This window comes from Hemiscyllium ocellatum, chromosome 26 (genome assembly GCF_020745735.1).
Source record: "Hemiscyllium ocellatum isolate sHemOce1 chromosome 26, sHemOce1.pat.X.cur, whole genome shotgun sequence".
In the NCBI taxonomy this organism is placed as follows: domain Eukaryota; kingdom Metazoa; phylum Chordata; class Chondrichthyes; order Orectolobiformes; family Hemiscylliidae; genus Hemiscyllium; species Hemiscyllium ocellatum.
In genome coordinates this window covers 9,019,100-9,035,659 of record NC_083426.1, presented here as the reverse complement: position 1 = coordinate 9,035,659, position 16,560 = coordinate 9,019,100, and the positions used below count along the sequence as shown (strand labels likewise).

Below are 16,560 nucleotides of genomic sequence, written 5' to 3'. Positions count from 1 at the left end.
AACCATTCACTGAGACCTCAGTCCCCAGCTGAGGATGCACTGAAGAGACCAAAGTTCCATTTATGTTTTATGGCTTGTGACAATTTCAACTGCATCAGCTCGCTTCCCACTGTCTTATATTTTAGATTTTGTTCAAGGTCATGACCCTTTGCGAAGGCTGAAGCTGCCTCCATGCAGTTAGCACTGGGTGGGTGTCACATATTCAGCTCACGGTGGAGTCTGTGAGATCTTCCTGTGCACAAGTTGTCTGGCATGTTGTAACACGGACTATGCTGCGATGCTGTGTAATTAAGGACAGACTCTTTCCACCTTTGCCTGAGCTCCACAAAATTCCCCCAGCACTCTCATTGAGGTCTTCTCCATGATAGATGGATGTGCCACAGACTCTTGTCTCTTCATTAGCTCTACAGCATGCTGGTGAGGCCACGTTTGGAGTGCTGTGTACAGTTCTGGTCACCCTGCAGTAGGAAGGACATTATTAACTTGGAAAGGGTCCAGAGAAGATTTACAAGGATGCCACCAGGACTGGAAGGTTTGCCTTATAAGGAGAGGCTGGACCGGCTGGGACTTTATTCCCCTGGAGGTTGGGGGCTGACCTTGTAGAGGTTTGTAAAATCATGAGGGGCATGGATAAGGTGAATAGCCAAGGTCTTTTCCCTAGGGTGGGGTGGGGTTGAGGATTTCAAAATGAGATGGCACAATTTTAAAGTGAGAGAAGACAGAAGGGTCCTGAGGGGCAATGTTTTCACACAGAGGGTGGATCATCTGTGGAATGAGCTGCCAGAGGAAGTGGTAGATGCAGGTAAAGCGATAATATTTAAAAGATATTTGGACAGGAACATGAATAGGAAAGTTTAGAAGAATATGGGCCAAATGCAAGCCAATGGGACTAGGTTAATATGGGAAACCTGGTCATAATGTATGAGGAGGACTGAAGGGTCTGTTTCCATGCTGTAAGACTCTGTGACTCTACAATCCACAACTGGCTGGGACCATCAGATTTAGCAACAGAAACAGGCTGTTCGGCCCCTTTACCATGCTGTCCCATTCAATAACCTCTTGTCTAATCTGAATTTGGTCTCATCTTCCACTTACCTGACTGATCCCATAGCACTTGACCCAAAAGCTCTAGTCAATATAAACTTAGCTGTAGGAAGAGCAACTTTCATTGCTAAAGTATCTTTCATAACCTCAGATAACTGTACAGAATGTACAGCACAAAACAAGCCAATCATCCCTTCCAGTTTGTGCTGACCTTTGTCCAGTACTTGAACACCCTTTCTCAGTCACCTCCTTTGGCATAATCCCACCCTTTCATCTTCATTCACTTAAGTGGCTTTTTCTTAAATGCAGGACTTTCCAAAATGTTTGACAGCCAACAATATACTTTGAAAATATGGTCACTGATTGAATTGGAAGATAAAGCAAATTCAATAGGAATTGGTAGTGGGAGTGGTAAGGGAGGTTATCTTGGCCTTAACTTGGAAAATGATGAACGTTGGCAGGGAGACTGGAGAAAAAGCCAGAGTTGTCTCTGAAATAGTGCTTTGGGATCTCTTAAATCCACCAGGAGAGACCATTAGAGCATTAAAGAACAAAGAACAGTATAGCATAGGAACAGGCCCTTTGACCCATCAATACTCTGCTAGCACGTGACGCCCTTTCTAAACTAAAAACCTTTTGCACCTACACTGTCTATATCTCTATTCCCTGAGTATTCATGTATCTGTGTCGATGCCTCTTAAATATTACTATTGTATCATACTCCTGCATGTCTTTTAAACTTGCCACCTTTTACCTTAAACCCATGTCCACTATGAATTGAGACTTCTACCTTGGGAAAATAAAAGCTCTGACTACCTATTCTATTCGTGCCTCAATAAGTTTGTAAATGTTTGTCAGGTCGCACCCCCCACCTCCCAACCCACCCCCTCAACCTCCGACATTCAAGTGAAAACAAACCAAGTGTGTCCAATCTCTCCTCACGGATAATACCCTCCAAACCAGGCAACATCCTGGTAAACCATTTCTGCACCCTCACCAAAGCCTCCACATCCTCCTGGTAGTGCGGTGACCAGAATTGTCTGCAGTATTCCAAATGTGGCCTAAATAAAGTTCTAACCAGTTGTAACGTGATTTGCTCATTTTTATACTCTATGCCCCAAGCAATGAAGGCAAGGTCACCACGTGTTTTCTTGGAGAAAGTGAGGTCTGCAGATGCTGGAGATCAGAGCTGAAAATATGTTGCTGGAAAAGCGCAGCAGGTCAGGCAGCGTCAAAGGAACAGGAGATTCGATGTTTCAGGCATAAGCCCTTCATCAGCCCTTCCTGATGAAGGGCTTATGCCCGAAACGTCGAATTTCCTGTTCCTTGGATGCTGCCTGACCTGCTGCGCTTTTCCAGCAACATATTTTCAGCATGTGCCTTCTTGACCACCTTATCCACTTATGTTTCCACTTTCAGGGAACGATGGACATGTATGCCTAGATCCCTCTGCATGTTGATGCTATTAAGGGTTCTGTCATGTACTGTAATCTTCCTTCCTGCACTAGGCCTTCCAAAATTCATCAACTCGCCTTTGTCCAGATTAAACTCCATCTGCTATTTCTCCATCCAAGTCTCTAGGCATTCCACCGTGGGGCAGCACGATGGCTTAGTGGTTAGCACTGCTGCCTCACAGTGCCAGCAACCTGGGTTCAATTCCTGCCTCGGGCGAGTGTCTGTGTAGAGTTTGTACTTTCTTCCCATGTCTGCGTGGGTTTCCTCCCACAATCCAAAGATGTGTAGGTCAGGTGAATTGGCCTTGCTAAATTGTCCATAGTGTCAGGGGTAAATATAGGGTAGGGGAATGAGTCTGGGTGGGTTACTCTTTGGAGGGTCAATGTGGACTTGTTAGGCCGAAGGGCCTGTTTCCATACTGTACGGAAATCTAATCTAATCTCTCTAAATCCTGTTGAATGCTATGGCAATCCTTCTCACTGTTTGCAGCTTCCTCAGTCTTTGTGTTGTCCACAAACTTACTGATCAGTTTCACATTTCAGACAAAAGGTAGTATCTCGGACAGTGCAGCACCTCATCAGAATCGTCAGGTTCTAACTCAGTTGCTGGAGCAGGACTTGAACCAAGAACATCCAAAAGTGCTGTCATTAAATCACAGCTGGTGCTTAACTCAGAGAGCAATAGGCACAGAGTTATTGCTGGCTGAGATATCATTAGTGTTTATTAAAACACAATCCCTTCCAATCTCTGATCTGTGAGGATCTCAGCATAAATCTGAACAGCTGGGTCAGTGAGATGCTGACACCGGTCTTGCCTGAGTATTGCTAAGACCCTCTTGTCGTCCAAATGTTGACCTCCAAGGCAGCTCCCTGTCCCTTCCATCTGCCCGTCTTTTGTTCTGAGGGCGATGGGTCATGCTGTGCACCGACAGTAATGGAAGAAGGAAGGGAGGAAATGAGCAAACAAAAGCCCAGGCTGCGACCCTTTCCGAAGAATAGGTCGCGGGAGCCACAGGTCAAGGGTCAGCCTATTCACAAAGTTAATGAACCACAGCACCTGGCTGGTGGCTCGGCCCAGGGATTGACGCCTCAGACTGAGTGATTCTGCAGGCAACTTTAATTGAGAGCCTGGTCTAAAGAAGGTATGAATAAGTCAGGGATAATTAAAGGCCATTCGAACTATTGATCGTTCATCACACACATGACGGTGTTAGCATACAGCTGCTGTTTGAACTGCCTGAGTTTAATTTTTTCTCCACTAACCTGTCGTATCTGTCAAAATCAAACAAAGAACTGCGGATGCTGGAGATCAAAACAAAAATGGAAATTGCTGGAGAAACTCAACTCGGTCTGAAAGCATCTGCAGAGAGAAAACAGAGTTAACAGTGTGAGTCCGGTGACTCTTCTTCACAACTTTGTTTTCTCTCTCCTTGGATCCTGCCAGACTTGCTGTGTTTCTCCAGCAATTTCTGTTTTTATATTATTTCTTCCACTTTCACCTCAATCCCCGCTTTGGTTTACCTTCACTTTTCAGTAATTTAAACATATTATTTGTTCTCATGACAAGTGTAACACAGTCAGGGTTACTTTCCTAACCTGCACATATTTGGAGCACCTGGAGGAAACCCACACAGCCACAGGGAGAGTGTGCAAACTCTACACAGACACTCGCCCCCAGGCTGGAATTGCACCCAGGTCTTCGGCACTGTGAGGCAGCAGTGCTAACCACTGAGCCACCGCGCTGGCCACTAGTCTGATAACCCCGCAAGAATTCTGCAATCCTGATCTCCTGAGCATCCCCTCCTCCCCCCCAGTGTGCCCTTCGCTTCACCATTGGTCACCCTCATTAAACCTCTCCACCTCTCTCCCTCCTGCACGATTTCCCTTAAAACCCAGCACTGTGACTGAGAGTTTCATCTTTTCTCTTAGTCACAGTGTTTGTTTTCACCTGATTGGGTTCCTGCTGCCCCAAACTGCTGTGCTTTTACAGCACCATTCTAATCTAGACTCTGGGTTCCTGTGTAAACCTTGGAGATGATATACAATGTTTGTTGCTGCAGCTATTGTAGCTGGACATGTGGGGCTCAGAGTTTGGAGGGAGAAGTCACTCAGTGGTCATTGTCGGTTCAATGATTTCCACAGTGGGAGTAAATCACTTGGTATTGTTTAATTTATGTTCTTTGCCAGCAGGTGGAATACTCGAACCCAGAGATCAACTAGATTTGCTCTTCACTGGCGGAACATTTAACATCCAGAAATGCTGCCACGGGATAGGTTTCTTCTGCACACTGGCTTGGTGTTTATTGTGTCTCTGTGTCACCTGGTTACAGCCATTGAAGTTCCCCTTGATCGTAAGTACCACAAGAGAATGAGTGTGTCATTGCAGGGACCAATGTGATTACACAGAGAGTTAGATGGGAAAACTCCAAAGTCTACTTTTCTCACCCAGCTCAGCTACCCGTTTATATCAGTGTGTATTAACAAGCAAAGTAAAGTCATAAGCTATTAATATTAATAAGTAGTTTGTGTCAATAATCACTGTGTTAATTAGCAGGATGTGTTAACAAGCAGTTTATATTAATAAACATTGTGTGTTATTAAGTAGTGTGTGTCAATAAGTGTGTGATGTGCAGAGCTTATTAACAAGTGTAGAGTCTTAATAGATCATGTGTTAACAAACAAATTTTATTAACAAGCAGTGTACATTAATGTGAATGGAATATTAATAGTCTGTATTAATGGTATCTCATGCTCATAGCTCTTGTCTCTTTTTACTAACCTGTTTATTTCCTCACCTCTATGCTCCCTCAATTTGCCAACAATGGGACAAAAGCAAGCCTTCAGAGAGAGTGTAAGTTCTCATCATTTCTCATTATGTCTGTAACTCTCAAGTGTCCTATGGAGGAGAGTCACTGTCCTCCGCACAGTTCAGCAAAGTGAGGGTCATTGGGTTTGGTGAAGAGTCATCTGGACTCGAATCGTCAGCTTGCTCTCTCTGCGTGGATGCTGCCTGACTCGCTGTGATCTCCAGCATTTGTTGTTTTCAGTACAGATTCCAGCATCTGCAGGAATGTGCTCCTACATTGGGAGTGAGGCAGACAACTACATGGGTGCAGAGCTATTGATTCTGGCTCAAAGCTTTGGAGGTGAACAGGGCTGGTGAAAAGTCATGGAGCTCAACGCAAGGGCTGTCCGGAGCCTGGGAGCTCCCCTGGACATTCCTGCCTGACTCTTACTGACTCTTCCCCTTTCCCCTTAGAGTAAAACTGAAAGGTACTTGTAACTCTCTCCATTCTACTTTCCGTTTTCCCAAGGGATGAATAAATATAACACTGTCTTGAACTTCCTGTTTGTTTCCCTGAATCTAAAACCAAAATTTGTCATTAAATCCATTCCCGAAAGAGAGATCAATTCATTGCCTCTGAGAGCAATTAGAATGTGGAGGTCTCTGTCAAGTAGGCTTAGATTCTTCCCAAAAGGAAACGAGACCAGCACATCAGAGAAAATGGAATAGAGATATGTTCAATGGCTCACATGAGAAAGGAGACACATGTCTGAGACTTAGGTCCCTGTTGTACGATTCAATAGTGGCTCATCCAATTAGATTTTTTTTTAAGATTAGATTTGATTCTCAACAGTGTGGAAACAGGCCCTTCGGCCCAACAAGTCTACACTGGTCCTCCAAAGATTAACCCAACCAGACCCATTTCTCTCTGACTAATACACCTAATGTATTGGGCAATTTAGCATTGCCACTTCACCTGACCGGCACATCTTTGGATTGTGGGAGGAAACCAGACCACCCAGAGGAAACCAAACTCAACACAGACAGTCTCCCGAGGCTGGAATCAAACACAGTTCCCTGGCGGTGTTCCAGTGTGGCACTCCCTCCCACAGATCCCTGGAGCAGAATTAGGCCATTTGGCCCATCGGGTCTGCTCCATCATTCAATCATGGCTGATGTGTTTCTCAAACCTTTTCTCCTGCTTCTGCTCGTAACTCTTGATCCCCTTACTAATCAACCCTAACCATAATCTGTCAAACTCTGTCTTAAATACATTCAGTGACTTGGCTTCCATAGCATATTATGGTAATGAGTTCATAGATTAACCTCCATCTGCCTGAAGAAATTCCTCCTCATCTTAGTTCTAAAGGGTCGTCCCTCCACTCTTGGGGCCTAGTCTCTGCTACTTGTAGAAACATCTTCTCCACGATCACTCTATCCAGGCCTCACAGTATTCTGTAAATTCACCCTCATACTTCTAAACTCTGTGTATGGACCCAGAATCCTCAACCACTCCTCATACAAGAAGCCCTTCATTCCCAGGATCATTCTTGTCACCCTCGTCTGGACCTCTCCAACACAACCTTTCTCAGATACGGAACCCAAAACTGTTCATAATATTCCAAATATGGGTGAACCAGAGACTTAGTCAGCCTCAGCAGTACATCTGTCCTCTTGTATTCTATACCTCTTGATGTGAATGTGAACATATATTTGTCTTTCTGACAGCCAATAGAAGCTGTGTGTTAATCGTAAGAGAATCCTGAACTAAAACTTACAAGATGAACTCAGAGCATTGTTGGGAACATGGAACTGGGAGGAATGTCATAGTGATTACTATAAACATGGCTCAGGGATGGACAGGGTTCTCTGACAGTGCAGCACTCGCTCAGCACTGACTCTCTGACAGTGCAGCACTCCTTCAGTACTGATCCTCTGACAGTGCCCACACCCTCAGCACTGACCCTCCATCAGTGCAGCATTCCCTCAGTACAGATCCTCTGACAGTGCAGCACTCCCTGTGTACTGATTCTCTTACAGTGCAACACTCCCTTAGTACTGACCCTCTGACAATGCACCACTCCCTCAATATTGACCCTTTGACAATGTGGCACTCCCTCAGTACTGACCCTCACACAGTGTGGCACTTCCTGAGCACTGACCCTCTGACAGTGCAGCACTCCTTCAGTACTGACCCTCTGACAGTGCATACTTCCTCAGTATTGGCACGATGACTGTGCAGCACTCACTCGGCATTGCCTCTTTACTGACCCTCCAACAGCACAGCACAGTGCAGAGCTCCCTCAGTATTGATCCTCTGACAGTGCAGAGCTCCCTCTGTTCTGACCCTCTGACAATGTGGAAGTCCCTCAGCACTGACCCTCTGACAGTGCAGCACTCCCTCAGTACTGACCCTCTGACAGTGCAGCACTCCCTCAGTACTGATCCTCTAACAGTGCAGAGCTCTCTTTGTACTGACCCTCTGACAATATGGAAGTCCCTCAGTACTGACACTCTGACACTGCAGCACTCCCTCAGTACTGACCCTCTGGCAGTGCAGAGCTCCCTCAGTACTGATCCTCTGACAGTGCAGCACACCCTTAGTACTGAGCCTCTGACAGTGCAGCACTCCCTCAGTACTGATCCTCTGACAGTGCAGAGCTCTCTTTGTACTGACCCTCTGACAATATGGAAGTCCCTCAGTACTGACACTCTGACACTGCAGCACTCCCTCAGTACTGACCCTATGACAGTGCTGTACTCTCTCAGTACTGACCTATGACAGTGCAGCACTCCCTCAGTACTGACCCTCTGACAGTGCAGTACTCCTGCAGTATTGACCCTCCAACAGTGCAGCACACCCTCTGTACTAACGCTCCGACAGTGCAGCACTCGCTCAGCCCTGACATTCTGACAGTGCAGCATTCCCTCAGTACTGACCCTCTGACAGTGCAGCACACCCTCAGTACTGACCCTCTGACAATGCAGAGCTCCCTCAGTACTGATCCTCTGACAGTGCAGCACACCCTTAGTACTGAACCTCTGACAGTGCAGCACTCCCTCAGTACAGATCCTCACAGTACGCTGCTCCCTCAGTACTGACACTTTGACAGTGCAGCTCTCCCTCAGTATTGACCCTCTGACAATGCAGCATTCCCTCAGTACTGACACTGACAGTGCAGCACACAGTCAGGACTGACCCTCCAGCAGTGCAACACTCCCTGAGTACTGATCTTCTGACAGTGCCGCACTCCTTTAGCACTGACCATCTAACAGTGCCGGCTCCCTCAGCACTGACTCTCTGACAGTGCAGAACCCCCTCAGTACTGACCCTCTGACAATATAACACTCCCTCAGTACTGACAATCTGAAAGTGCAGCTCTCTTCAGTTACTGACTCTCTGACAGCACAGCACTTCCTCAGCACTGACCTTCTGAAGTGTGGCACTCCCTCAGTACTGATCCTCTGACAATGCAGAGCCCTCTCAGTACTGACTCTCAGACAGTGCAGCTCTCCCTCAGTACTGACCCTCTGACAATGTGACACTCCCTCAGTACTGACCCTCCCACGTGGGGGACCCCCTCAGTTGACCTTCTGACAATGCGGCACTCCCTAGCACTGACTTACTGACAGTGCAGCACTCCCTCAGTACTGACCCTCTGACAGTGCAGCACTCCCTCAGTACTGATCCTCTGACAGTGCAGCACTCCCTGAATACTGACCCTCTGATAGTTCAACACTCCCCTTGTACTGACCCTCCAACAGTGCAGCACTCCCACAGTACAGATCCTCTGACAATGCACAACTCCCTCTTACAGTGCAACACTCCCTCAGTACTAACCCTATGACAGTGCAGCACTCCCTGAATACTGAACCTCTAACAGTGTAGCACTTCCTCAGTACTGAATCTCCGGCAGTGCAGCTCTCCGTCAGTACTGACTCTCTGACAGTGCCGCACTCCCTCAGTTCTGCACCAAAGTCTAAACCTTGATAATATGCCACCACCTCTGTAATGAGGTTTATGGCCCACAGTATTGTAGTTTTGAGGCCAGAGTGCTGTCAACTTCCCATGGCTGGCACTGTATTGAAGACCATTGCGTCAAGCCATGCCAGTTGGAGGAGCTCAGCATCAGGTCAGAGTACATCTGATGAAATGACATCTCCCTCGAAACTGTGGTCCACCACCTGGGCTCGCCGAGTTTCTGCGTCTTACCCACGTCCAGGCACTTACTCACTGTTTCATGATTGCATCCAGAATTCATCTCTTTAAGACTGGCTTGATTGTCACAAAGATAAAATTCAGGCAGCTGCTTATAGCATGACACTGTAGCCGGGAAGATGCTGTAATTCTGCGTCTTGTGGTCAGACTTTGATCTCTGTGAGGATTTAACACCCACTTACACCCTCACCTCATCCGTGTTTAATCTGACTGAGGCTGTTTGACCTGTCCTGTATGCATTTTCATGTCTTTCATTAATTCCTGTCTGTTGAGCTGAGTGAGGTCTGTGAGGCCTGGCTTCTGTCTGTATCTGCTGCCAGGCATTGCCTGTCCCCTGGGTCTTCTTTTGCTCTGCTACTCCGTCCATCTGCTTGTTTACAGTTGAGTCCCATTCCCATGCACAGTACTGCAGGATTCATCTGTACACTGGTTAAACCTGGGTCTCCTTTCTCTTCAGGGAGGAGAAAGTGAGAATTGCAGATGCTGGAGAGTCGAGAGAGTGGTGCTGGAAAAGCACAGCAGGTCAGGCAGCATCCGAGGAGCTGGAGAATTGACGTTTCGGGCATAAGCTCTTCAATAGGATTGAGGCAGTTCCTGGTGATGGGGTTATGCCCGAAACATCAATTCTCCTGCTCCTTGGATGCTGCCTGACCAGCTGTGCTTTTCCAGCACCATACTCTCGACTCCTTTCTCTTCAGTTTGTCTGCTTGGTCTTATCTCAGCATCCATAGTGTTATAAGTGCATAGTCTGTGTGTCATATTCCATAACGCTCTTGATATCAAAAGCTGATTCTGAGTAAAGCCTAGGGATCTGTATCTCTCTGCTGCTCCACGCGCAGTGTACAGTGCCTGGATACATTTCCCTCAGAGTGGATATTATTTCCTGTTTCATTTCTATTTCGGACTAGGCAGAGGAGGTAAAGAAAGCTAATTTCAATTTGTCTCCTCAGTCTCCCCTTTCTCTCATCATTTCCTGTCCTCTTCCCTTGATACCACTCCAGTGCTCCACCCTCCTCTGCCAGTCACTTACCCAGTCAGAAATTGCTGGAAAAGCTCAGCAGGTCTGGCAGTATCTGGGGAAAGAGATAAGATTTTGAGTCCTTACCTGGATATAACTGCACGCACTACTCTAGCCGTGGTCTCACCAAGACCCTGTACAGCAAGATATCCCCACTCAAATCCTATTGCCATGAAGGCCAACATATCATTTACCTTCTACACCACCTGCTGCACCTGCATTCTTACTTTCAATGGCTGGTGTCCAAGGACCTCCAGATCTCCTCCCCTATCCTAATCTATTGCCATTCAGATAAAAATCTGCCTTCTGTTTTTACTCCCGGAGAGATTGATCTCAAATTTATACCCATTATACTTCATATGTCAAGCATTTGGCCAATTGCTCAACCTCTCCAATCACACAGAAGCATCTCTGCATCTTCCTCCATGCTCACCCTCCCACCTAGATCCCACTCCATCATCTAAATAATTAATGTGTATGGTGAATAGCTGGGGTCCAAGCACTGATCCCTGCAGTATTCCAGGAGGCTGTTGCTTGGCAACAGACATGTTTATTCCTTCTCTTTGTTTCCTGTTTGCCAACTAGCTCTCTATCCATTTCATTACACTAGCCCTAAATCCCTAAATGCTTTAATTTTGCATACTAGTCTCTTCTCTATTAACCTTATTGAAAGTCTTCTGAAAGTCCGAGTAAAGCACATCCATTGGCTACCCTTTATCAGCTCCACTAGTTATATCAAAGGGAATGGGAGGCAGGAAGAGGGGACTGAGTTGGATGGTCAGCCATGATCATATTGAGTGATGGAGCAGGCTCAAAGAGCTGAACAGCATACTGATCCTCCTATTTTCTATATTTATGGAGTCAAATATGATTCTTCTTCAGAACTGAAAGGGTCTGGAAAAGTAGAGGGTTTTATGTAGTAGAGCGCTGTTAAGTAGCCATTGTTTTTGAGGGTCTATAGGCATCTCTCTCTGAGAGGGAGACAGACAAGTGAGTCAACAGCTTGAGGGGCATTACTTAGTATCAAATGCAGGGCAAGACTAGGAGACAGTCCTCCATGAAGTTCTAGAGCTGTACAGAATTGAACCCAGACCATTAGTGCCATTGTGCACCACACTCATAGCCATCCAGCCAATTAAACACAGCAACTAGCTGACTTTTAAAATGTTGTCAAGGAGAGAAGAACTGCAGAGCTGAGCTTGAAAAAAAATGTTCGAGCTGGACACAGTGATGTCACTTTGAATTTCAAACTCAGTTAGCAATTTGACAGAGTAGTTGGGTTTTGAGGGAAAAAATAGGAGGTTACATTGGTGTTCTGTCTGTTAGCATTGACATATTAATCATCACCATTATTTCTTGTCTTTATTTGTTTTTGCAGTGGCCCAGCCTCCAACCATTACCAAGCAGAGTCCAAAGGATTATATCGTAGACCCACGAGATAACGTGGTTATTTACTGCGAAGGGAAGGGGAACCCAACTCCAGCGTATGTAATTCTTTCTGTGCAGTGATGTGAGGGGTGCAGTATATTTCTGGGACGAGGAGATGAAGGGAGGGTGGTGGGGGACACAGAGTTTGAGAACATGTCCTGAGCCTTGCAACAAACACTATTGTCCACCTCTGAGCAATGTGGAACTAACACCCTCTGGTGTTTGAATCCAGGTACTGTAGCCCCATTGGCCAACAAAGCAATCTCCTCTCTCTCTCTCTATCTCTCTCTATCTCTCTCGCTCCCTCTCTCTCTCTCTCTCTCTCTCTCACTCACTCACTCACACACACAAGCAGTTAAAAATCACACACCAGGTTATAGTCCAACAGACTAATTGGAAGTGCAAGCTTTCTGAGCACTGCTCCTTCATCAGGTAGATATTTCCAAATAAACCTGTTGGACTATAACCTGGTGTTGTGTGATTTCTAACTTTGTCCATCCCAGTCTAACACCGGCATCTCCACACCTCTCTCTCTCTCTCTCTCTCTCTCTCTCTCACACACACACACACACACACACACACACACACACACACAAACAGAAATTGCTGGAAAAGCTCAGCATCTGTGGAGAGAAATCAGAGTTAACATTTCAGGTTTGTTCTGAGGAAGGATCACTAGACCTCAAATGTTAACTGTGATTTCTTTCAGATGCTGCCAGACCTGCTGAGCTTTACCAGCAATTTTTGCTTTTGGTTCTGATTTACAGCATTCACAGTTCTTTCAGTTCTCTCTGGAAACTGGTTGTATCCCTCAAGCAACTTACCTTTCCGCTTGGCTACTGTACATTGGCCTCTTTCCTCCAAATCATTCCTATCAATTGTAAATAGTTGTGGTTGCAGCATCTCTTATGGTGCAGTGGGTAGAATCCCTACCTCTGGGCCAGATGCTCCAGGTTCAAGTCCTTACCAAACAGAATTCGCAATAGAACATAGAGCATTACAGCGCAGTATAGGCCCTTTGGCCCTCGATGTTGCGCCGACCTGAGAAATTGATTTGATGCCCATTTAACATATACCAGTCCATTGTTATCCATATGTATGTCCATGCAACCAATGCCCATTTAAATCCCATTCATGTCGGTGAGTCTACTACTGTTGCCGGCAGGCAGTTCCATGCGCCTACTACTCTCTGAGTAAAGAAACTACCCTGATATCTGTCCTCAATCTATCACCCCTCAATTTAAAACTATGTCGCCTCATGTTAGCCTTCACCATCTGAAGAAAATGGCTCTCACTATCCACCCTATCTAACCCTCTGATTATCTTATACATCTTGATTAAGTCACCTCTCAACCTTCTTCTCTCCAACAAAAACAGTCTTGGTTCCCTCAGCCTTTCCTCATAAAAGCTTCCTTCTATACCAGGCAACATCCCAGTAAATCTCCTCTGAACTTTTTCCAAAGCTTCCACATCCTTCCTATAATGCAATGACCAGAACTGCACACAATACTCCAGGGTCGACCTTACCAGTGTCGTGTACAGCTGTAGCATGACCTTGTGGCTCCAAAACACAATCCCCCTACCAATAAACACCAACACACTATATGCCTTCTTAACAACCCTCTCAACCTGGGTGGCAACTTTCAGGTATTTATGCATCTGGACACCGAGATCTCTCTGTTCATCTACATTGTCAAGATTTTTACCATTAGCCCAGTACTTTGTATTCCTGTTACTTCTTCCAAAGTGAACTACCTCATACTTTTCAGCATTAAGCTCCATTGGCCACTTCTCAGCCCAGCTCTGCATCTTATCTATGTCCCTCTGTAATCCACAACATCCTTCGGCACTATCCACAACTCTGTCTGCCTTCGGGACATCTGCAAATTTACTAACCCATCCTTCTATACCCACGTCCAGATCATTTATATAAATGACAAACAGCAGTGTCCCCAAAACAGATCCTTGCAGCACACCACTGGTAACTGAGCTCCAGGATGAACATTTCCCAACTACCACCACCCTCTGTCTTCTTTCAGCTAGCCAATTGCTGATCCAAACCACTAAATCACCTTCAATCCCAAAACTCCTTATTTTGTGCGATAGGCCCACCATGTGGAACCTTATCAAAAACTTTACTGAAGTCCATATACACCCCATCAACCACTTTACTTTCATCCACCTGTTTTTTCACCTCCTTGAAGAACTCAATAAGATTTGTGAGGCGCAACCTAGCCTTCACAAAACCGTGTTGACTATCCCTAGTCAAATTATTCCTTTCTAAATGATTATAAATCCTTTCTCTTATAACCTTTTCCAACACTTTACCCACAACCAAAGTAAGACTCACTGGTCTATAATTATCAGGGTTGTCTCTACTCCCTTTCTTGAACAGGAGAAAACATTTGCTATCCTCCAGTCTTCTGGCACTTTTCCTGTGGACAATAATGATATAAAGATCAAAGCCAAAGACTCTGCAATCTCCTCCCTAGATTCCCAGAGAATCCGAGGACAAATCCCATCCAGCCCAGGGGTCTTATTTATTTTCAGATCTTCCAAAATTGCTAAAACCTCCCCTTTGTCAACCTCAATCCCATCAGTCTTCTAACCTGTATCTCCATATTCTCACTAATATTGCCCTTTTCCAATGTGAATACTGATGAAAAATATTCATTAAGCACTTCCCCTATGTCCTCAGGCTCCACACACAACTTCCCACCACTATCTATGATTGCCCCTAATTGTACTCTAGTCATTCTTTGATTCCTGATATACCTATATGCCTTAGGGTTTTCTTTGATCTTATCCGCCAACAGCTTCTCATGTCCCCTCCTGGCTCTTCTTAATTCTCTCCTTAGATCTTTTCTGGCTAACCTATAACTCTCAAGACCCCTAACTGAGCCTTCATGTCTCATCCTCACATAAGCCTTCCTCCTCCTCTTGACAAAAGCTTCAACTTCTTTAGTCAACCATGGCTCCCTCTCTTGACAACTGCCTCCCTGCCTGATAGGTACATACTTATCAAGGACCCAGTAGCTGTTCCTTGAAAAAACTCCACATTTCAAGAGTGCCCATCCCCTGCTGTTTCCTTCCCCATCCAATGCATCTTATATCTTGCCTAATCGCATCGTAATTGCCTTTCCCCCAGTTATACCTCTTTCCCTGCAGTATATACCTATCCCTGCACATTTCTATTGTAAACAATGGTCATTATCACCAAAGTGCTCAGCTACCTCCAAATCTAACACCTGCCTGGGTTCATTCCCCAGTACCAAATCCAATGTGGCATTGCCCCTTATTGGTCTGTCTACATACTGTGTCAGAAAGCCCTCCTGCACACATTGAACAAAAACTGACCCATCTAAACAACTTGAACAATAGTATTCCCAGTCAATATTGGGGAAGTTAAAGTCCCCTATAACAACTACCCTGTTACTCTCACTCCAATGAGAATCATCTTTGCTATCTATCCTCTACATCCCTGGAACAATTTGGAGGCCTATAGAAAACTCCCAGCAGGGTGATCTCTCCTTTCCTGTTTCTAACCTTAGCCCAAACTACCTCAGTGGATGAGTCCTAAAACATTGTCTCAGCTGCTGTAATACCACCTTTGATTAACAATGCCACACCTCCCCCTCTTTTACCATCCTCTCTGTTCTTACTGAAACATCTAAATCCCGGAACCTGCAACAACCATTCCTGTCCCTCCTCTAGTCATGTCTCTGAAATGGCCACAACATCGAAATCCCAGGTACCAACCCATGCTGCAAGTTCACCCACCTTATTCCGGGTGCTCCTGGCTTTGAAGTACACACATTTCAAACCTAAAAATCGCACAACACCAGGTTATAGTCCAACAGGTTTAATTGGAAGCACACTAGCTTTCAGAGCATCGCTCCTTCATCAGGTGACAACCACCTGATGAAGGAACGTCGCTCCGAAAGCAAGTGTGCTTCCAATTAATCCTGTTGGACTATAACCTGGTATTGTGTGATTTTTAACTTTGTACACCCCTGTCCAACACCGGCATCTCCAAATCATGACATTTCAAACCAACATCCTGATTACCAGTGCCCTCTCACGACCTTGCAAACCTATCCCTGACCTCACTACCCTCAACCTCCTGTACACTGGAACTACAATTCAGGTTCCCATCCTCCTGCTGCACTAGTTTAACACCCCTACACCTCCGCCAAAGAGCATTAGCAAATTCCGCTCCAGGATATTGGTACCCTTCTGGTTCAGGTGAAGACCATCCTGTTTGTAGAGGTCCTGCCTTCCCCAGAAAGAGCTCCAATTATCCAAGAATCCAAAACCCTCCCTCCTGCACCATCCCTGCAGCCACGTGTTCAGCTCTGCTCTCTCCCTGTTCCTCACTTCCCTAGCACGTGACACAGGCAACAAACCAAAGATAACAACTCTGTTTGTCCTCACTCTAATATTCCCCCCCAGCTCCCAGAATTTCTGCCTTAGATCCCCACCTTTCTTCCCGCCTATGTCGTTGGTGCCTATGTGGATGACAACTTGGGCCTGCTCCCCCTCCCCCTCAAGGATCCTGACAAAATGATCAGAGACATCACAAACCCTGGCACCTGGAAGGCAACACACCAAC

General features: G+C 45.9%; 1 protein-coding gene across 1 annotated transcript in view; it reads left to right on the top strand.

Moving 5' to 3' along the window:
• Positions 1-4,755: 4,755 nt before the first annotated feature.
• The window catches only part of LOC132828140 (neurofascin-like), a 125,683-nt gene continuing 113,878 nt past the window's right edge, over positions 4,756-16,560 (top strand). Inside the window, exons 1-3 of the mRNA XM_060845060.1 lie at positions 4,756-4,849; positions 5,332-5,349; positions 11,899-12,004. Coding sequence (XP_060701043.1) covers positions 4,756-4,849; positions 5,332-5,349; positions 11,899-12,004 — 218 coding nt within the window. The remainder of the gene's footprint in view (positions 4,850-5,331; positions 5,350-11,898; positions 12,005-16,560) is intronic.